This window comes from Corvus hawaiiensis, chromosome 2 (assembly GCF_020740725.1).
Source record: "Corvus hawaiiensis isolate bCorHaw1 chromosome 2, bCorHaw1.pri.cur, whole genome shotgun sequence".
Classification (NCBI taxonomy): domain Eukaryota; kingdom Metazoa; phylum Chordata; class Aves; order Passeriformes; family Corvidae; genus Corvus; species Corvus hawaiiensis.
Window position 1 is genome coordinate 38,509,794 of NC_063214.1, and position 23,282 is coordinate 38,533,075.

At 38.0% G+C, this 23,282-nt stretch overlaps 1 protein-coding gene across 2 annotated transcripts in view; it reads left to right on the forward strand.

Moving 5' to 3' along the window:
- The window catches only part of TMEM135 (transmembrane protein 135), a 160,906-nt gene that overhangs the window by 18,353 nt on the left and 119,271 nt on the right, over positions 1 to 23,282 (forward strand). For both annotated transcript variants that reach the window (XM_048294497.1, XM_048294498.1), the window contains exon 4: positions 16,591 to 16,624. In XM_048294497.1, the coding sequence (XP_048150454.1) occupies positions 16,591 to 16,624 (34 nt within the window). The remainder of the gene's footprint in view (positions 1 to 16,590; positions 16,625 to 23,282) is intronic.

A 23,282-nucleotide genomic window follows, 5' to 3' on the forward strand; every position in this document is an offset into this window, starting at 1 on the left:
GATACCCTATTTTAAGTACCTCACTGGCATTTGCTTGCACAGCATCTCTGTCAGTCCTGAACTTGGGAACAGCAGGCTTATAAATCAGATTTTCTTCCAAGTGTTGGTGTTCACGTGTGCCAGCTTTGTACTGTGTAGTTCTTATGGAAGAATGGGAAAAAGAGATGGATAGCTTGGCTAGGTGCATTATAATCCTGAGGAGGAACATGTTTTCTAATGTGTTACAGAATTAGTTTGATTGTAGTTTCTTTCTGTGTAATATATAATTACAGATTTGCACAGCACTGGCAATGAGGAGGGGAGATGACATTGCATAGAAACTTCAAACAGACTCATGAAATGATCTGCACTATATTATGCTCTTACAGGTCTATAAAGATATTAATGGCACATTAATATATCCATGTGTGTTCTATTTGGTGACTATAAAATATGGTTGTCCTGTCTATGAAAACTAGTTAATCAGGATTTGTGGAAAGGGCCAAGGAATAAAAACACTTCTTAACTTTTTTGTATATGTATCCATAAATGTTCTGATTGCAGACATGTATTCTATGCCTTTTGTTCCTTACTCCAGTGGGAGGAACTCAGAATTTTTCCCTTTTTCTGGTGCTCTCAAGCTTTGTGGATTGCCTCTTAGAATTAGGAAGAAGCATCTTTACTGGCTCTAATTTGTTTTAATTGCCAACATTTTAGTCATACTGTATGTATATATTGTCATAATAGCTATGGCTATATGACAATAAGTAAGCAAGCTTCTAGTAGGTACCCTTGCACGATTATACTTAAAAGAATATGAAGTTCTTTGCAGTTTCACCTGTTTTACATCTTCTATTAAAGGAAAATGTGCAATTGTTTTGTCACTGAATTCAGTTTTGTAGTGCTAGACATTAAAAGCTGTGCTAATGTCTCCTCAAAAATAGAGAGATGACTCAGTTCCATTAATTTCATTGAACTTCCTTAGGAAGCCATTGCATTCTTTTTATTAACCTTTGTATGGAGTTGTTTAACCATACAATCCTTGTTGGCTCCTACAGGTGTTGCTTCCAACTGGTGATAAGAAGCAATTTTATTTATAATTTTGAAAAAAGAATATTTTGCTTATGTCTTTTGGCTTGTGTTTGTAATTCCAAGTTAGTCTCCTGTCGTTTCTTTCAACATCTGTTAAATGTTATCACCAAGAATTGAACATATAGTAAGGAGGAGATACGCAGCTTGGGCTGAAAGACATGGCACTGCCTTGTTCTAGAAGTACTGAGACTGTTAGAAAGCAAGGAAGTAACTGAATATACTTGTTAAAATTATTGTGAATCAAGCTGTTGAAATGTGATCTGAGACTTGGCTGAAGCCAGCCTGTTACTGGAAATGTGATTAGATCAGCTGTACCTTGCTGACTTCTAAGACAAAGAAGTCTCATAGCTTGGTGGAGAGCCTGTATTTAAGACCTCTGTGATTACTTTCTAGGAAAAAATTGTTTTCTCTCAAGTGTTTTGTAACTGTGCTGGTGTTTCAAAACCACTTAAGTTGTGTTTTGCTAGTAGCTGAATGGCAAACTTAATTTTATTGGACTCTTGCTCAAGAAACCATGTATTAATGAATTTCAAGAACTATAAAGCTTTAAGAGGGGACACAATTCCAGTTTTAATGAAATTAATTGTCTTGCTGCCTGGCTGTTTTTTTTTTTTTTTTTTTACCCCTGCCTTTTGTAGCTAATTAAGCCAGAGAAGTTTTAACTACAGCCACCTAAAATTTCTGTGTCAGCTGTGAAGGGACACTTTTGGGGCTGCCCCTTAGGCTGCATTAATGTTTACATACTGGCTGTTAACATTATAGCGGCGCCTGTCTCGTCACTACAGTTACGATTCTGTCACTGATGGTATTATAAAACTTGAGATTTAGGGCTTTTATAATTTGGTTGTAAAATCTTGCTCTGGGCAACTATTTGTAATATGTTTCTAGTTGAAAACTTTGGGTGTTTTTCATAAAAAATATTCAATGTACTGGACTCTTAGAAAAATATTTAAAGCACATGCATTTAAAAAGTGAAACAGTGCAACAGTGGATGTTACAGAGGACATCAATATATATGCACATATATTTTATGTTCTTGGAAACAAAAGTATTACTATGCATTGCTTGGAAAAGTGACAGAAACATTTGTGTAAAAACAATGTGGAATTTTTAGACTGTATGTTTGTTCTGATTAAACATTCAGGGCTGTTAGGGTTATTTGCTTGCCATAAATACCATTAGTCTAAACACGTTATAAAGGAGGAATATGGCAGCACAATAGTGGTAAAAAGTATACACTGTAAAGAAATGCATCAATTTTGTAAGTTTGTTCATTCAAATACAAATTTGTTGGTATATATTTCTTTATAGTAGTGTGGTATATTTAGACTCGAGGTGACAATTTCCTTTCTCAAAAATGTCTTATGGTTATTCAGTTTGACATTATATTTTAGGGAAACAGATAAATTGCCAGTATGGTGGGGTGAGTAATCAAAACAAGTGAACAAACTCTTTTAACACAGCAAGTATTTTTGCAAGCTTTAGTCGTACTTGCTACAGTTAAGAAATTGAGAAAGCAAGCTATACTGTGGGATGATTTTTTGTGTATTCTTTGCATTGTAGTAAAAAACTCTCAAATTTGGATCACTGACATGAGTATTTTGTGGTGTAATCTGGTACGGAGAGCTAGCTGGGGAACAAATTATTTTGGAATTGTACTCCTCTAGACTGATTATTGCTGTGAAATACGGAGCCAGGCTGTAGAAGTTACTGGGAAAGCTTTTTGTTTCTAAATCAAAATATGTTAAATTCCATTGTACTTCAGCAACTGCCTTGGTGAGAGCCAGTGTTTGAGGGTTTATGTTTTTATAGTAACAGTGCATAAACATTTGAACATGTTTTGCTGCATGCTTTGAGGGCTGCTACTGTGCTGTAGTTACAGAACCATCTCATAGAGTGTTTTGGGTTGGAAGGGACCTAAAAGCTCATCTAGTTCCAACACCCCTGCCACGGGCAGGGACACCTTCCACAAAAACAGATTGCTTTAGCAGTTATCAGAAGAAGGGAAAACTGATCATTCAAGGTTGGGAGTGCAGAAGTCAATCTAGAAGATGCTGTGATGGTGGCAACATTGTGAATGACAGGTAGCTCAGGATAGGCAGCTCTTGGGAGTATTTTTCATGGAAAAAACTGCGATAAGCTGGTATTTTATGCTAGAAGGATTGATGCTCTCTCTAAAGTATATCCCTGGCAGTCATAACTTTGTTGATATATTCAGAGAGTTTTCTGTTTGTCTTGCTAGTATTGCATCATGTGTTAATCCTAGAAACAGTTTCTGGAGTTTTTTTAAACTGTTCAGTTAATTCAATATTAATAAAGTCAGTTTTTAAGAACTGTCTTTTCTAAGCACAAGAGCAGGTCATTCCAGTGTGTTCTAAGTCAAGCAAGTAGGCCAGAAGACCAGTTTGGCTGAACAGCAAACTCCTTGTGGAGCTCAAGAGGAAAAAGAAACTGTGTGATCTCTGGAAGTGAGGTCAGGCATCACAGGAAGAGTGCAGAGCTGTGGTTTGCATCTGCAGAAGATTTGAATGGCCAAAAACTCAATTAGAGTTGAAACTGGTCAGTGCTGTATCTGACAACAATCTACTTTTTAAAGTAGATTAATAGCAAGGGGAAGTCTAAAGAAAACACATTGATACTTGTTGAAGGTGGTCACCTGACTAATACAGATGTAGAAAGAGCAGAGGCTGTTTTTGCTTCCATCTTTAATAGCACTGATAGGCCTTGGACTGCTCAATTCTTTGATTTGGAGGACCACATGGACAGTCCAATCCATTTGCAGACACTGAAATTGTAAGGAACCAGCTGTATCAGCTGGATGTTCATGGGGCCTGGTGGGATTCACACCGGAGTTCTGAAGGAGCTGTTGGGTGTTGCTGCAGACCTGTTGGTCTAACCTCAGTTCCTGGAAACATTCTAAAGATTACTTTGGGTAATATTGAAAGGCATTTAAAGAAACAACATGATCACCAGGCACAGTTAACATGGGTTCACAAAGAGAAAGTCCTGTTTAACTTATTTGATGTCCTTCTGTGACCAGGTCATCCATGTAGTGGATGAAGGGAAGACTGTCATTCAAATCATAGCCATATTGTGAAGCTGTCCTGTGTGACGGAGAAGGATGTCCTCTGTGGGTTATAGAAAGATGCTGTGTGACTGGCACTTGGTTTATTATGGGAGAAAGATCTTCTCTCTCATATGGTGTTCTTAATTACTCCTCTAGTAAGTCTGTCCTTCATTCCTGCCCTTTACTCCTTGTAATTCTGTGTATGCACATAAGATGCAGGTATAATCCTTATACTTCTGGATAAAGGAAGTGGTTTCAGTCAACACTTGGGCTTTCCTAACTGTCTGAAATGTGTGTTTCTATTTCATACCAGTCATTTCTTTCCAATCAGTTGTGTGATTCACCATTCTGTGTCCGAGTTACAGTCTAGAAAACTGTCTTAAACTAGATTTCATCTGCTTAAGATGGCAAAAGTTTGGCAAGGACAATTTTGTACTTGTGTACAGAGTAAGAAGGTTTATGGGGAATCAGTGACTACAGTTACACACATCTGTAGTCAGTCAGTCCAGGTTATAAACTAATCAGGATTCTGAAAAACTCTACTGTGTCTGCATAAGTATTCAGCAACCAAGTTGAAGATTCAGGCTGCAGCATTTGAGTGCTGGAAAAATTTGGTTAAGCTTTCTCGTGTGGCAATTGAAGTCTTGCACAAGATGAAGAGCAGGAGAGGAGCTACAGCTTTATAGTTGACAGTCCCTTTTCTGGGATAACACAGGCAGACAAAATAAGAATATTGGGAGATCCTGTGTGAAATATATGCCTGTGATTCTGGAGATGCTGCAGAATGAGTTGCAGCATCTGGTTGAGTCTATAGAGACTTGGTTTATTTTCTCTCTGTGTTGTTAGAGTCAGGGCTGAGATGGATCTTGCAGAACTATTTGGTTGCAATTGCTCAGTGGTCTCCAGATTTGTGAGTTTCAGAGGGATTTACCAGCTTAGGCACAGCACCAGCCATGTGGCTGCTTCATGAATGTAAAGGCATCTCGGGCAGCACCCATTAAACTCTGGCCTTACTCTATCAGTGCACGTGGGGCCAGCCTGGGTGAGCAAAGGGCAGTGCTAAGGTCAAGCAGCAAGCTCTGATAGATCCCAGGTGACTGTGCAGATACCTTCCTCTCTTCCTGCATGGCTCCATGAATAATTGAGACTTGATTATAGTTAAAGTTTAATTTTTAAAAATTATTTCAAGGACCACTTTTGGCAAATCTGTTTCTGAAACATTCACTTTGTAGGCTGAAAACAAGTAAAAATGATTTAGTCATCTGCATAGTAGTATAATTTTGTATTCTGTTTTTCATCATTAAGCATAAAAAACCCACTAAAATCCCTTGTAAAACTTACAGTCCTGTTGAAATGCTGACAGATAAAATGTTAAAATTCAGACTGCTGCTGACCACTGGACTATTCTGCAAGTCTGACTTGGATTCAAGTGGCACAAACGCTGGATTAATTACTCTGTCCTGTCTGCTCAGCACTAGCATCCAGGACACAGTCATTTGGACTTCCTTGACTTAAGCAAACACTTAATACATCTTCTGTGTCTGAATGCTTGTGTGTAACATGCAGCTCCCAGAGGGGGAATAATAAATACTCTGCTAGTATAGAATAAACTTCAGATGCTGCTTAGATGAGCTGGCTTGAGTGCTGACATTTACCTGGCAAGATAACATCCATGCCTAGCATGCCTCTGGTGCAATGGCTGGAAGTCTTGGAGGGAACTTTTCAGTGCTGTGTTCCTCAGGTCTGCTTGGAGGATATTGTTTTTAGACACTACAGATGAGAGCAGCTGAAGTATTTGTTTCCATGCGAGCCGCACTTAGAAGCCCTCTGTAAATGAAGTGGCTCTTTCCTGGAGCCTCATTGTTCCCAAGGAACTAAGGTCGTTGCTAGCTCCTGCAGCAGGAAAAGTGTGAAGGTAGAGACTTAGAATGGTAATGATTTGCTATATTTAATCACGCACAGTTTTTCTGTGGCAAAGATTACAGCAGTATACTTAGGTCATACATCTTACTTCCCCTTCCTGCCCTCTCCCCTCCACGTCCTGGGACAGAAAATGGCATGTTTTTATTTCCTCTGGTAAGGAAATAAAACACTGTGTGTCATAGTGTTTCTTGTAATCTGATGGCCTCCACTCCAGATTGAATCTTTTTTGATAAAGTAACTGTATGCTGTTAAAACCATGTCCTAAAGACAGTCTGTCTAAGAAGCAGAAACAGTGTCCATAGCTTTAAGGCAAGAAACATGTCTCATGAATTTGGGCCAGTACTTGTCATCGCAATCCAGACTGCTCCAGCTTTGGTGAAAGACTGAAACAGTATGGGCTGCCTGGTAGTACAGCATAATTTGGTCTATGTGAAGGAATTTGTATGGGCTCCATCTTGCTGCTTCAGTGATGTGTTTTTCCTTTTAAGCTCTTCAGTGTCTGTTACTCATTCCTCATGATCAACGGACTGAGGAACTAGCAAAAGTGTTCTAATATCAACCATTGGCAGTTTGCATGTTTGAGCTTAATGCCAGAAAATAATAGGTTCAAACTGGACTTGGCAATAGCTTATTTCTGTCTTTGGTAGGTGAAATATCTCATTAACATCTGTCTGTAGTATCTGGCACAGTTCATCATCCAGTACTGATGTCCTGCCAGAAACTGGCTTCTTAGTCAATGGGGATGTATTGAAATGACATTCAGTCAAACTTTTCGTATGGTTTGTCTCCCTTTCTAGAGAAGGTTCACATTGATTTCTGTCACTGCTGTTCCTTGGGACCCCTTGTGGGACCCCCATTATAGATGCAGGCACACTCTTAATAGCATTCATCTGTCTTCTGAGTGATTAAATGAATAGTTCCTAACTGGATTTAAAGTCTGTTTTTAATATGACTTAATAGGCTGTCATTAGAGGGTCTAAAGGGGAGGTAAAAAAGCAAATGTCACTGTATGTTGACAAGTCTAACTCCACACACTACTTCCCTTGGAAGTGCTAGTCTGCTGTTGCTGAATACAAGGGTATTTAGAAGTTAGTCACACCATGTGAAAAGCTGCAGTAGTTCCCTGTTTGAGTTGGATTGATTTGTCAAATGAGCTCTTCTTTTTTTTACATATTGCTTCAGGTGCTTTGTAAACTGTAATTCAATCCCAAATGTAACATTAAAACATTATGAGTCTAAAGAGAAAATTAGTTCTAAACATGCAAACACTACAATAGCTATTAGTGTGACAGACTAGAAAAAAAGTATCTGGCTGCTGAAGTCTTTTGAAATAGATGAAGTAACTGATGATTTGAGCGGCTTATCAAAAAACTTGTGTTGTGGAATGGGCTTTCTCAAACTGGGCGCAGAATATGAGTTGGAGAGGGAAGGCCAGCTGTTCCAAGGGGCTTCTTGGGAAGCCTCTGGAACTGCTTCTTGCTTGAGCTGCTGTAAGATGGGTTTGGGATGTGGAGGTAGGGTGTGGTCGAAGTGTTCTTAATTTGAGAAGCCTAGAGGGTAGAGGTTGAGGAGAACAGGTCAAATACTGGATAAATTTCCATGGGGATTGGGACAGCCCCAAGCTGTCAGCTGAAGGAGTAACCTTATATGACAAATTTTCTCTCCTTCCTGCCTTCTCACTCTTAAAATACACTGAGTATATGTCCAAGGCCCGTGAATACTGGACATATTTTCAACTCTGAATTTTTTCCATGCCCTGTTCTGCTCTTCCTAGTTTTTATTAACAGTTTTGTCCATAGTGTCCTATTTTGCTTTGGAGTGGTAGTGATTGCCAACAGAATACATTGAAACAATGACCTGCTGCTGCTGGGAGTCTCCAAAACAGTATGCTTGCTCAAAAGTATTTGCTTTTGTGCCCTGTGCTCCTGCCTTTCCAGACAGAGTGGCCAAGCAGCCCATGCCCAGAAAGAACTGAGTGTTTTCTTTGTGATTGACTGAGCTGATTAAAAACAGTTCTGTGTTACTATCAACAGCCCAAAGAAATTGTTTTTTGGGGCCTTACTTAACACTAGATAGACCTTCTATACCAAGAATGTGAATAATTTAAAAAATCCCTGGAAATCCTTCATTTCTTTTCCTGAGGTTTGATTAATTTGTTTTTCTTCTGCTATCTCCCAGTCAGTCATTCTATAATACTAATAAGCTTTTTGGAATCTTTTTATCTCTTCACGGAATCTTGTGAGGTTAAATCACACTTTAATTAAGAGGTTTTTTCCCCTCTGTAGGTCAGCATTTGTTTTTGCTCTGTAGATGCCATAGAGAAACTGGGAGAGAAGGAAGAGGGAGGGAATGGTGAAAGAAAATCGGTATAAAATAGACTATAAAGGAGTTTAAAAAAATTGAACTATAGATGTTATCTTGTGTTGCACTAGCTGAAAACTCTGTAAGAATTATTGGTACTAATTTAACTGGAAAATATTACTGTAGATATATTTTATTTTTGGCTTCTCTCCCTTTCCAGTTTTCTCATACCCTTTCTTTGGCGTGTGTTCAAATCACAGAACATGTTGAGTTTATTTTATTTCCTTTTAAGAACAACAAATTCTGAATATTTGCATAAAACCATTTTTCTTAACATGTAACGTGCTCCAAGCAAGAATTACTGATTTGCAGTTTTGAGCAATTTCAGTTTCTCCAGCCTGCAAAGTGTCCATTTCCGACTTTAAACAACCCAAAATACTGAAATAGGAAATTCGTTTAAAGAGGCAGTGGGTCATGAGTCCTTAAACTGTATATTTTTGATATGAAGTTCTGAACATTATTTTTGTGCTAAAGACTTGGTATTGGTCTTTACTAAGCTAAAAAGTTACCATGTTCTTTTTTGGAAAACTTACTGCTTAGGTCTGTTTTCATAATTTTCTGCATTATTTTGAAAGCTTGTCTGTTCCTGCTGATTTTAAGTGAACTTTTGCACCAGGACTTTGCTCTGACCTCCAGCCGTCAGTAGGAAATTGGTGGGTGTGAGAGATTAACGATACCCTAAACATAATCTGTAGTGCTTGTGTTTTTACAGGGATGCAATCACAACTCCACATCTATACTTGGTTCGCTTGTGGTGTCAAGCTGCTGTAAAGCAGAAAAAACCCTACCTCTTACCTCTTCATTTTAACCTCTTTCATTTCAGAGGAAACCTGTGATTTGTGTGTTTGATTTAATTCTGCAGGTTATAAAGTGGTGTGTTTTACAGTGGTGGGGAGGGGTTGGAGCTGACAGGAGGAATTCTTCCTGTTTTTGCAGACCATGAGTCCTGTCTGGGGAGCCATTACAAACTATTATGTTAGCTTCTTAGTTCATGTTCAGAAATTAAAGCCAGAATTAACTCTTCTTGAATCTTTCTTTTTCTTTTAAATTTAAAAAGGACAAATGTTCCGAAAGTTTTCTATTTACTAAAATAAATATATATATAATTATTATATACATGTGTATATATGATATATACATATATATGAACATATTTATTAGTAAAAATCACTGTTTTGCTGTAACAAGTCATTACAGGATAAGTTTTGTGCTCTTTACCTTTTTTAACGTTCCACTCCCTATTTGCCTTTGAATCCAGTGATTCCTATAAAAGTAGTTTTATTTGTGATTCCTTAGACTTGTAAAGAATCAAAAAAAAGAATATCAGTTAAAATACAGTGATAGTGTCAGAATATGCAGCAGATTCAATGAACAGTGGCATTCATATAAAATTCAAACTTGATTTTGTAGGAAACTAATATAATGAATCTATGAAAAAAAAAGGTTATAAAAGTCATGTGTAGTTCAGATTTTGTTGTACAGGTCACAAGGAAAGGTGAGTTTCTAGTACTTGTTTGTTCTTGGGTCAAGTCTTGTTGGTTTGACCACACTAAGAGTTTTTGGAAAAGCAAATAGCAGGAATCTGAAGTTTTGGACTGGTGATGAAGTTAGAAAGCTTTATAGCAAAGCTAAAACTGCTCTTGTCTTAGCAGTGAGTTAGATATTTTTCTTTTGTGGTTGTTTTCCCCTCCAGCTGTTTAAATTCATTGCATATGTGGAGAAACATAACCCATCAATTAGATGCTTAATCAGAGAACCTGTTCTCTTAATTGCATGCATAAAGATTTTTAACATGCTGCTGTACCCATCTTTGGGCTCCTATCGTCCTATGCTGCTGACTGCTGGGTTCCAGGAGCTGTCACAGGGAATGGGGCCTGGGTGTACCTGCCCTGGTGTGTCCTTCGCCCTGGGGCGTGAATTTAGGGGCTCCGTCTCACAGCTCACACCTAGGGCTGTTCTCACTGAAGGAGGTGCCTGTTCAGTCCATTTATGTTAATTCTGTACACGGTGGCATTCATCTTGCTGTAGTTATTTCCTGTTATTTCTGGCTTGTTAACTTATTTCCCCTTTAGTTTTGAGCAAGACAAAAAAAAGTGATCATAAAAAATGCAATACTGGTAAAAAAAGAGCAATTATAGTAGTTCGAATAAGTTTAATTAATTGCAGAGAACGTTTAGATTTCAGGATGTCTGCTCAGAAAGGTTTGTGGTTTAACTGAAACGAGGCAATAGAGAAAACAATTCTTTAAACTTCGTATCACCAAAAAAATGTTTTGATGAGGGAATTCTAGGGACTGGAGGGCTGCTATTAGACACAAAAGATGGGCAGGGCAAGGTCAAATGTATGAAAGAAATAAATATTCAGAAGAAGGAATGAATATTGAGAAGGATATAACTTAAAAATGGCAGGTCCTACCTCTCTTCTGTGGCTGTTTAGAGAAAGAGGTGTTGCTTTCTGCTGGAAATTTTCTTTGAGGGCTGCTGTGGTTGCAGTAATTAATTTATGGTAAAATTTCTGTGAGCATAAGTACATTCTAAGTATTCATCCCGCCTTCAGGCAAGGTTGGTTGGGAGTGTTTTTTGTGTGCTGATGGTGCTGTTTTGTTTTTTATTTTTTTTAGCTTAGCAACAACTCTGTATTTAAGGGAAACCATAAATACATTGAAGGAAAACCATAAATGAGAGAGAACTGGCAATGAGTTTTGTAGGAAAAAACAATCTTGGTTGTATTTAAAGATTGGTATTTTGTATGATTTACTATTATATGAAGCAAAAGCTTATGCTGCTTGTGAAAGTAGAGTTATTTTTTGAATTTTTTAGCACATCAAGCCAAGCAAAGAAACATTCTTCAGCAAACTGTTCCACAAACAATATGTTGGCATGCAGATTTGGACAGTTGCTGCTCCTATTGGCACAAACGGGATTTTTTACTCACGTGTAAGGGAAATTGCACTTTGGCCTCAATCAAATAAGTTTTCCAGAGTTTATAGCACTTACAAGAAGATATGAATACCTTGCTCACAGGCAAATGAATTCAAAGTCTGAGAGCCCCACTTAGTGATACCTTTGACTTTAAAATACTTTTAGTTAAACAAAGGATATGAGAACTTTAATCTGTTTTGTATTTCCTATATTTTCATTTGAAGTCCTGAAGATGAAAAACTGGGACAGTTTCAGTAAAGAGCTATAAGTATGATTAAAAACTTAGGGAACATAGTGGAAAAACTGAAGGAGTTCAGTTCTTGTTCAAGAAATGGTATGGAGGTGACTTGGTTGGAGGGGGGTAGTGTTAAAGGGGAGGTAAAGATGTAACTGTTTTCAGAGACCAGACTATATCTTGTCTTAGGGTGCAAATTGCACAGATAAGTAACCTTAAATAACATATCAGTGATTGTGGTGATTGGAAATACTTAAAGGACAAATTTGATCTCTTTAAGTAAATGGCTAATTCATTAAAGGAGAGTTCATGTTTTGTATTTGTTAGGGAGACAGATTGTTTATCACTGTAATCTCTTCTGATTTTATAATCTGTGAAAAAAAATTATTTATGATATCTTGAAGTTGCTTTCCACCTTTTTTCTGTAGAATAATAGAATTGTTCAGGTAAGTCTTGGGAATTCAGCTAATGCAGCTTCCTGCTTGGAGCAGGGCTGGCACTGAATTCAATCCAGCTTGCCTGGGGATTTGTGTGGTCAGCCTTGCAAACCTCTGAGGACAGAGGTTCAGCGGCCCCTCTTGAGTCCCTGTTCCATTGTTCTCCTGTCTGCTGGAGAAAATGCTGTTTCCTTGGGTCAGGTCAAAGTCTGCCCAGCCGTGCTGCTGGTCCTCTGTGCCAGCTGGTCAATGCCTGCCTATATTGGGGACCAGAACTGGGCACGGGGCTCTGTGGTGTTGTGAGTGCCAAGTAAATGGGATTAATCATTTCTCTTGACCTCCTACCTAAACTTCTGGTAATACAGCTCAGTACACTGCTAGGTTTCCTTGTTATTTTTATCCTGTAGCTTTCTGGGGTTTTTAGCAGTTATTTTAGACTCTTTCCTCTGGGCAGTGCAATAACAATGATATGTGGTTCGCTGTTGAGGTTTATAGGCCATAGTTTAAGAGCTATTGCTGTTATAATTTGGTCTGAATGTTACCAAGTTGTCCGAAAAGCAAATTTTACTGAGTTAAACTTTTCTTTGAGGAAAGTATAAATGAACAAGAGAATTATCTTCTAGAAGACTATGGTCTGTTGTAATTTAAACATTAAACATGGAATCTTCAAGATTGGGATTATTCAACTGTAGATAAATGTGACCTGTGCTGGATAACTAAACTCTGGGACTTTGCCTACTCACTTCTCTAACAAGCTTGTCAGAAAGTTCATTTAAAAGTGTGAATTAGGAAGAAGAAGGAGAAACAAGGTGAAAAGTATACTAAATACTACTTCTCATTGAGACTTGAATTAAAGGGCAATTAAAACATGATTACTTTCATGCAAGCCTCCTTTATCAGGTGAAGGAGACCTGTCTTGTTAAGACTTTTTCAGCCAAGTTTTTTTTGGCTCTTTAATTTAACGCAAGCAACTGGTAGGGTGGACCTTGGTCTGCTGCTCATGAATTTAGGGTTACCCCTAGCTCATGTGTTTTTCCTTCCTGAGTTAAAGATCACAGATGTCATTAGAAACGGAGCTGGGTATGGGCAATACTGTCAATTGAAGAGGTGACTGGGAGGCAGTGAGAAGCCACAATGAAGATATTTATGAAAGAAGGCTTTGGAGAAAATGGCCTAAGACAGAAACCATGGAGGAGGAGCAGGCAGTAAGGATTTGTGTGTGTGTGCTTGGGCTTTCCCGCAGTGACCTTGCCAGACCGTCACTGCTGTAGCCACCTGTTGATGTTGGTGTTGCCAAGATTAGCATTCAGCAGTGGTTCATGCACTTTAGGAGTGAAATGTAAGCTGTTTATTAGTCTCTTTAAACCTCCCCAAAGCATGTAGTTAGACATGGCTGACTAATTATTTTTATTGTTTAATCATTTCCTGCTCTCCTAATACCATTTCCCAATTATGTTCTCCTCTTATTTACCAGCTGCAGTTTTAATACAGTCCTTGGTTTGTACCAGTGACCCTTTTACTTGGCCTACCTCCATCTTTCTGTCCTGTTTTCTGTCAGCTGTCATTGCTACAAAATAGTGCAAGATTTTCTGGACTTCCAACTGCTTTTTCACAGCAGAGTTCAGGTTTGGGTTAGGCTTGTTGGATCACATTTGCACAGGGCCAGGAAGAATGCCCTTTCCCCCTCCCCCCTTTTTTTTTCCCTTTTCCCTGGAAACATGGGGCTATTTATTTTAAAAACAGTCACAGAATTAATTTGGAGTAAGAAAACTCTTTCTGCTTGGAGTTTGCCAGGGCCTCACAGACGGGCTTGTTGCAGGCAATTGGAGATGACGTCATCTAACAACTTGCTGTATTTTCAGTTCTGGAAGTTACTTCCTCGCACAAATTTTTTGTCTGCACATTTTGCCTCGTCCCAACCACCTACTTCTCACACTGCTCTTGCTGCAGCTGCACTGCAGCTTCTGATTTCCTTCCTCTTCTCTAGTCCCTTTTCCTTTCTTTGTCTTTGTGGTTGGTGAGTTGCATTTTATCCCCAAAGAGATTACAACAGAAACTAAAACTCATTTAGTTCTTAGTTTGTTAGTGTTTTAAAACACTGACAAATTTCAGGAGGAGGCTAAAAAACCCTGCCTGCATGACAGACTGCAGGGGAGAATCCACTAAATAAATTACGAGCACATACAACGATCATCCTGCTTTGTACACACTGTATGTACTATAATTATGAATACACAGTGTATACTCTGAAAGCTGTGTCTGTCACTCAGTTGCTGGTTGAGGCTTCTCACAGGTGTGTTACTCCAGGATGTTATTGGTGTTCTGACATTTTCCAGAATACTCAAAGTGGATTGAGTTACCAGGTTAGCCCTCATGGGTACGTTTATGTCTGTGTTTCCAAAAAGCTATTTGGATGTTTATCATAAATTTTTAATGCTATTACAGGGGTAAAAAAATAATCTAAGAAATGAGAAATATCCAGTATTTTTTCTTGAGAACAAATTAAAATAAGATTTACAGTACACAGAACTATATCAGCTGGCAGTTTGCTATTTAGGAGGGTTGGGTCACCAGTATTGTTTTATCACTTGAACTAGCCAGCTGAAGGACCAGGTGAATGTTTGCAGACCAGCCGGAGAGTTGAATTTATCTATTGCATCAGGTGAATTTTTACCCCTTTCTGTTCAGATATGTCATAGAATATTTCGATGCTTTATTGCAAGTTGTAGGGGCTATTTTGCTTAAATACTCACGGACCCTATTCCCTGTCTTTTGTCTTGTTGTTTCTTGTGTGCCTCATCCTTGCCAAATCTTTAGATTCAGGCTTTTTTTTTTTCCTTAGATTTCCATGCTAGAGTCTTGTTTCTAGTATCTGGCACAGGGTGGTAGTGGGTAGAGAGGGTATACAGAGAGTAGATTTGTAATTCTGCTTTTTTAAAAAAACACCAACCACGAAACAAACTGATTTTGAACAAAGTAGTTCAAAACTAATTAAAGTTTTGAACTTAAGCCAAATTTGAATCTTCTTTGTGAGTAGAGAGCAACTTATGGAAGTCAGGATGCTGCGTTATTGCTTTCCACAAATTCGGTTCTGATGTGGAAGCAGTAGAACTTCTAAGTGGAATGTGTCCCTGTAGCTTAGATGGCTGCTGTGAAAAATCTTCATCTGGATGTGTAACTTGACAATGTTATGGACATGTAAACATGGGAGTTAGAAAATACTGAATAAACTTCTTGGGTGAATCAAGCTTGGGAGCTGTGTGATAGGGATTTCTTTATTTCCTGTTGTCTGTGCTTTTGTTTTATTCGCTTCTTCAACTGAACTGATGGGAAGATATGTTCTGTTAACACACGGCTCTCTTAACATTCTATGAATGCTTGGAAACTTAAAATGTCATGACAAAATGGAACATACAAGCCTGGGTTAGACCTTCTGTTATATATTACCTTCTGTAATAGCTGTATAATAAAAATCCTAAATGACGTGAATACAAAAATGATTCAGGTTATAAACTCACATCCCCGTTGAGAAACTTTAATTGTTGAACATGTGGTGCCTTCACAAAAATGATCAGGTTTTGTATGTAAGACCAGTGGGTACAATAGGAAAAATCCCAAATACTACAAGGCTGATGGTAGGTAAACTTAAGAAATTAAGAACACCAGTCCAGTAAGAAATACTGAAACTGATTGTTCCAATATTTGGCCACAGACTCTAACAAAATCTTTGCAGAAGAGGAGGAATAATTGAGGGAAAAGCAAACCTGCAGTGGTAGTGTCTTCCACTTTCTTATGGGCGATGGTGGCTTGTGACTGATGTACAGAAAATAATTTTTATTTCATCTGGACCCTAAAGCGCAGCCAGTTGCTGGAGCAGCTCACATCTGCATAGTTGAGTTGAGTTTTGGTCTTGTGCTGCAGTAGGACAAACAAAAACGTGAGAGCATGAGCTCAAGATTATACTTTTCCTGAAGAGCGGTGTGAGTTACGGGCTGAGATCAAAAAATAGAAGTGGAAAAAAAGTAGATAAAGGTTAGAAGAGAAGACAGTGGCCACTGTTCCAGGGCACTGTGACTTTCAACTGGCTTGAGCCAAGATTAGTGCATCATCAGTCTCAGTAGAAGACTTTTCCTGATACTGTAGGCAGAAGGGCTAAGGTGCCTCGACTTACATAGCACTGATCACAAAACAGAAGTTAGCACACAAGCATTTTGCTGTAAATTTACAGTTTCGCTTAGGCTTAGGTCATTGTGTGCATGCTTCTGTTAGTGGCTCATGTGTAAGCTTATTTTGTGATAAGTGCTGTGTGTAATTCAAGGTGCCTTGCCCCTTGTGACAGCTTCAGGACTCATGTGGAGTAGCCAGTTACTATGTATAACTTGGTTCCTGTAATTCCTCACTGCTTTGGATACTGTGCTATCAAGATGCTATTTTTGGGTTTGTACTTATTTTTCTGTAAGGTGGTAATGATTCACCCTCCATCTCTTCTTTAATAAAATATTCTTAATGATTGTTTTTCTTCAGTCTGAAAAAAATATTTGATTCATTCACTAGTTTTATCTTTTCTGTTTATAGGAGAGGTCTTCTCACAATCTACATGGCCAATCAAGTAAGTAGTCCTTTATTTCAAGAATAAAAACATGTAGGGTCCATTTGAAATGTCTTGTTTAAAGTTGATGGGTGCTGAGATTCATTGTCTTTTTTTAATCATTGCAGGATTTTTCTTTAAGAATTATGCATGATTAGGTAACTAAAACTATCATAAGAAAAAATTGTGATCAGAGGCCTTTCTGAAGGAGCTGTAAAGCAGAAGCTGAAATGTGGTTCATTGTACTATGCTCAAAATTTCATGTGTCATAGCCCTAAGAAGATGGTAATTTTGTATTTCTCCTCCATTATAGAATGGCACTGGTACTTAAATGATCATTATTTTGCAATGAGAAATCCAACACCATATACTTCAATTTTGTAATTAATAGTTTCTCAAACTTGTATCAGCTGTTGTGCATGTAAACATTTTTACCACATGGTTGTATCAATTTAAATTTTGTCTCATATTTCTCATATTCTCCTTCAAATAAATAACATTTGTCTAAATGATGCTTTGTGCATTAACTTCCTTCCAAATATAAAATGCTTCTGTTAACTTGGTCATACTCTTTTAGGAAAGATTTTATTTTGCCAAAGGAATTATGTAAAGTTTTTGTACAGTTTGAGTTGCATAAATACTCACAGAAACTACAAAAAAGAAGACAACTTAAGAATTGTGTTCAGACTACTGAGAGAGTTTACTGGGGCCTCAGTAGAGTCATGCATGAGTCGAACTCTGATGATGATGGTAAGATTAATGACTAAAACGGTGAGACAAAGGCAATGTATCATAGCACAGATTAGGGTGATAAAATTGATATGTTCTCTTCCATCCTTGTAAAGTCACTGTTGATGACTTGTAATTCTGAGTATTTTGTGGGGGCAGAACTTTTGGAAGGAGGTGATATCATGACATGTGTTAGCAGGTAAATATCCTGGAAAGTCCCTTTATGCATTTACCAACCCTGTTACATAGTTCTCTCTCAAATTCTGGTGCTTAACAATTTCTTTTAGGCAGAAATTGTTTCTTTGCTTGTTCTGTATTTGTAGACTCTATCTTTACAGACAGACCCATGAGGGGAACTTACAGACTTCAGAAGAGAATAAAGTAATTTTTGCCTTTCACTTTATTATTGTCAAAGTACCTACCATTTTAACTTTTATAGCTTCTTGACTTGTACGGCTCATACTCTGTCCTTTAGGATTCCTTTTCTTTATGAAGTTTTTTAATCTAATTTGAAAAGATGACAAATTCTCCTTTTGAGATTTAATTATTTAGATGTTCAGACTCCCAGTAGTGCATGGGAACAAGGCTTGATTCCTGCAAGGAAATCTTAACCTTGGAAGTTTTCCTTGAATTCAGAAGGGCAACTGTGTAGAAACTTCTCATTCAAGAAATAGAGGTTATGAGGACAGTGATATTTAGTTGGACATACCATCACTCCTTTGGAATGGACTTTCCAAGAGAAGGGGGCAATAGGTGTGCTTAAAAAGCAGCACCTCCGAGGATCCCGAATCTGAGAAAGCTATCACTGTGTTCATGGCTCTAAGGCCGAAATGCCACACAGTTCACCTGCTGTTGGATGGAGTTGTAAGGGAAAAGCCAAGCCATGCAGTTACATTCTATGGATGCCATTCATCGTCCATATTCTCTTCAGCATAATGGCTTACTAGTCGCAAATCTTTGGTGAAGCCAGGGCTGCCAGGGTTTGCTCTGTAAACTGCCTGTGATCATGTCATACATACCTTGTTAGCAAGCCCTGTAATCACAGTAAATGTTTCCCTATTTGTGTTGCTTATCTTTGTCTTAGAACTTTATATGCTTTGATAAGATTCACTTACAAATTTACTAAGCCTTTAAAACATTTATTTCTGTCAGCCTTAGATTGCAGCATGCCCCATTTTGAAAGCTGGCACATTTTAATCGTTGGTGATGGCAGATAGATTGTGAAATTAGCCTGCATTTCTTGCATTCTGTAAAACTCGTGTCAGGACCTGTTAAGATGTTAATGGAACAAAATGTATTCTTTTGTTTTGTTCCACATTTTGCTACACTGTGCTTTGCAGCCTGAGCAATAAAAATTAAGGCTTTTTGTGGGATTCTTCATGTGTGCCTTTGCCCAGGTAGGCAGGAGGTAACTGTAATTACTGTTGGTTATTATAAGTGATTGTCATGACTGTTGCTGCAGTGAATTTTTATAGCCAGATTAGGGCTTTTAAATCAGAAAATTTTATTCCTACTGTCCTGTTGGCAGTATGTGACAATTTGCCGTCGGAGATGAATTTGCTCAGTGGAAAGGGGAAAGATTTGTTAAATCTTTATGCATGGCTGCTGTTTCTCATTTCAGTGAGTGAAATGCAGTAGAACGTGAAAGGCAGTGGGGTCTAAGGACTCTTGTTCTAAAGGTGACATTTTTATTGTTTTTTTAGTCTGAAGCTACTAAAAACTTGTGAATGGAAACATGTGAATAAGTGTCCTGGTTCATTTTAAATAAGCCAGTGGTTATAGATTTATGTGAACCTGAACTCCCTAGCTGTATTTCCTTGCTACTTACATGATAACATGACAGATTAAAAAGAAGATATTTAGAAGATGTTTAGGCTATCTATGCTCTATGGAAAAATAAAATAAAAATGTTTTTCAGACTAGCTTGCTGCTAAATTGAAGCTATATAAGAATGTAGAAATAAGCATACAGACTGAAACATATGTAGCTTTAATTTTAACGTGCAGAATCTAAAATCAACTTCTGAGCTTCTCCCTGGAAGTCTTTTGAAGTTTTTAGAAGTAAATTAGTATGCCTAAGTCCTAACATTGTTGAATGTGTGTTTTTGAGACCTAAAGTTTCTGTAATAGCCCAGAAGAGAGTAGTGGTAATCAGTGCTGTGGACCACACAGAACCATGGAGCTTTCAAGTTCTATTTTGGATTGCATGTATTAAAGTAATGAAATTTCTAGGATCATAAGAGATGCATTGGTAGTGAACATACAAGATGATCCTTCATGGATAATTTGAGATCAAAAGGAACCCCAAGATTCCAGCAAAAGGTGGAAAGTGAAATGTAATCTTTCAGTTATTTTTATCTGGAACAGTAGATGATATTAATGACTGTCCGTGAAGACGACCTATAGCTCTTATGTTTCCAAACAGTTAAGGCATACTTTGTTGAGAACAGCTCAACAGTTGAGTTGTTTCTTTTACATTGAAGAAACTGTATTTTGGGATTAGGATTTGGTTTTTCTAGTGTTGAAAACAAAACAAACAAAGGCTGCCTTCAATATGCGAGATAGGAAGAGACTAATCTGAACCAGGACTGGTTTGAAAGCTTTTTTGAGAAACAAAACTTTAGAAAAATTTCTGTGTTGTCACTGAAATGCTACACCAGACGGGAGGCAGTGTTATCCTAGCATGTGCTGAGCTACATGCTATGTTTGTAATTCAAACTGTGCATCACTACATCAAAGTCTTTATTTGTTCTGTTCTAGGACTTCTCATGTATGATGGGCTGCTTACAAAATTGGAAATGTTAGTATTAATAAGAGGCTCTTGAAGGTCACGGATTAAATGGTATAAAGTTTAAGCATAAGGTGAAGCAGCTGGATGCAAAAGGGCTGTTTCTTGAGAGTGATGGGAGGAAGAAGTGTAGGGGTATGTCCCAGCCATAGAGAAAGCATTACTGAGTGGAAAGTTATAAATTTGGAAGATAGAAAGAAAAGGAAGTAGAGAAGCATAACCTATAGGTAAAAATCGAAAATTTATTGTGGTAAGGGACATGGAGCTGGATTGACATAACAGGAATTGGTGTGTGGGAGTGTTAGAGGTAAAACAAGTGGAAAAAAGATGAGAAAATGTATAGTTTATTCTAGTTAAAGCAGAGAGCAGGTGATAAAGAAAATTATGGGTTTGCCATGAAAGGATTGGATTAATTTAGTGATTAATTAGTTTTAAGAAAATTCTAGGAAGAGCCCAGAAAGAGAAACAGAGAGATGATATTATTGGTGTCCTGGAAATGGAAGTTGGAGAAACTTTCAGCAAGTGCATCTGGACAAAGTTTACACAGAAATCTGAGGATTCTGGATCTTATTTGTTCCTGTGCTGATGTTGGGTCATCGGTGCATCTGCTGTTTGTGAAATACTGCAGACAGATCCTCATACGCAGAGAAAGAGATACTATTTAAACAAATGCTGAACAAGTTGATCAGTGGCATTCCAGTGAGTGGTGCTCTGCTTCTCTATGTGATAAAGTAACACAGCTGAGCACAGTTTTTGGCTGTTTTAAAGTAGTCAAAGTGGTTTCATAGTTGAATTGTTTTTCAGTTGCATAAACCAGCTAAATCTGGGTTTATTTTGGCTGTATCGTTGTTTATTCCTACTAGTCAAGTATGAAGGTTGCATGTAAGTTGCACTCCTAAAGCTTGAAATATTTGGTCTAGGAGCATGCAAAAATGCTGAAACACGGACTCAAAAAGAAATCCCTCAGGATCTAATGGAGAAATGAGTATCCAGTGCTCTTCAGTCAACTTTAACTCCAGATATTTGTATGATTTTTTTTTTACAGGGTGGAAGTCATAGTGATTCAAAATATCACAAAGTCTTCATGCTCTGCAATATTTAAAAAAACTCGAAGCTATTAGCCTCATTTCAGATATCTGGCACACACAGAGAGCAAAGTAGATACCAAGCTTGGCAGAGATATGGCACAGTATAGAACAAATATTTGATGCCAAGACCCCTCCAATATCACTTTCCATATACACTAAATTTGTTATTGTTTCATGCTTTGTGAGGGTGATAGGTGGATGGATGAAAGAAAGAGGAGTGAGACTTGCTGTGGCAAGAGAAGAAACAACAACAGAAAGGCACTTTTGATCTGCGCTTTTGCTGATCGTGTAGTTTTAACTTTTTGCTGAAGGCAAACTGGTAATATTGTAAAGGAAGGTACTTGCATGCAAGAAATGCTCTGACGCTGAGCATTCCTAAGTGATTTTTCTCACCAGCTTATCAAATGCTTTCTGTACAAAATTGCTGATGTATCTGAGTTGTTACAGATGTCTCAAGAAATACCTTGTGCCAGTTGCAATTAAATGAGGGAGGATACTATGAATAATGTAGGTTGAAGGGTGTTTTTGCTTTGTGGGGTTTTTAGAGTAACGTGCAGTCATTTGTCATTAACATAACTTGCAACTCTGAGAACTTATCACCCAGTGCTGTTACATTTTATAAAACATTGTGTACCAATTCAAAAATATCCTTTAAAGTGAAAAAGAAGTCATTGTCGTGTCTTCGTTTGTAATTCTGTGAAGTAATAGGTATTTAACACATCTCATTTGTTTCAGCAAAGCATTATATTTGGCTGCATAGTTTATTCATCATAGCACAAAAAAGTGTTTTCTGTTTGAACTTACTCAACTGACATTTCATAAACTGGACCAGCTGCCACCTTTTCTTCTCCGTTGGGAGCAGTTTCATCTTAGTCAAAAGATGGAGGCAATCCAAAATGACGAAGGACAGGTGAATTTACATTTAGCAAATTCACACTTTGAACCTTTGTTGTAGTAAAATGAATTTGACCACTCCTTCCTTGTCTTTTTAGATAATTAAAATTTTGTTGTGTGCTTTCATGTAATCCCGAGTACTAATATTATACAAGGACTGCCAGGATGTAAGAGTTGAGCTATTCTTTTAGCATATTAATGAAGTTAGGAATAATTGGATTTTTTTTTATTTTTCTAACATTTCAGAGGTAATCTTCATCACTGAAAATGCATCAAGTAAATGCTTGAAACACTTGTTTTCCAGGATTGCTTTGTCACTCTTGCTTGTACCCCACTTCTGGGGTGACCGTGGCTTTGATTACAGCAGCAGCTGGCAGGAAATGTGTATTTATTGACTAAGGGTGTTCAGATTCTCCTTTCATTCCTTGTGTTTTGTCACCTTTTAAGTTGACAGTGTGCTAGTTAAGGTAAAACTGTTGCTTAGTTCCTTCTCTCAAGCCAAAAAGCTGTAAGTACCAGGCTACTGTTTTTGTTAGAATAGTAAGTGGTTTTATTTTCTTGGTTTTTTAAGTTACTGTTGGAACAGCAGAAGTACCTTGATACTTATTTTAGATTGGATACTAAGAAAAATTTCTTTACAGAAAGGGTTGGCAAGCCCAGGAACAGGCTGCCCAGGAACGTGGTGGAGTCACCAGCCCTGGAGGAATTTAAAAGGTGTGTGGATGTGGCACTTAGGGACATGCTTTAGTGGTGGACTTGGCAGTGCTGGGTTGGTTGATGATCTTAAGGGCCTTTCGCAGCCGAAACATCTGTGATTCTGTGAAAATGCCATTTGAAAACTCAGAGCGAAGGATTTTCCTTCTTGGAAGCTGCATTGAACTGAAGCTTAGGATTGTAAAGTGTTCCTGCCTTGTGGAGGGCAAAGCCCCATTTTGGGATGATGTTCTGAAGCATGTCCTGATTTCCCCAGGGAAGCATCCAGCACCCAGTCATTGCTGCCTGGGTGAGGGAAGTGCAAAAAAGACAGAATTTAGTCCTGGCTGGAAAGAAGTTGGAAGTACTCACTTACAGCAGAATTTCTGCTTTTGCATGGACAAACTCTCTCAGGTGATGTCTTGCCATTTGCTGTAGTTGATAATTTTTGTAATTCTGTCACAAGTTAAGCCTTTAATTATAGTGCC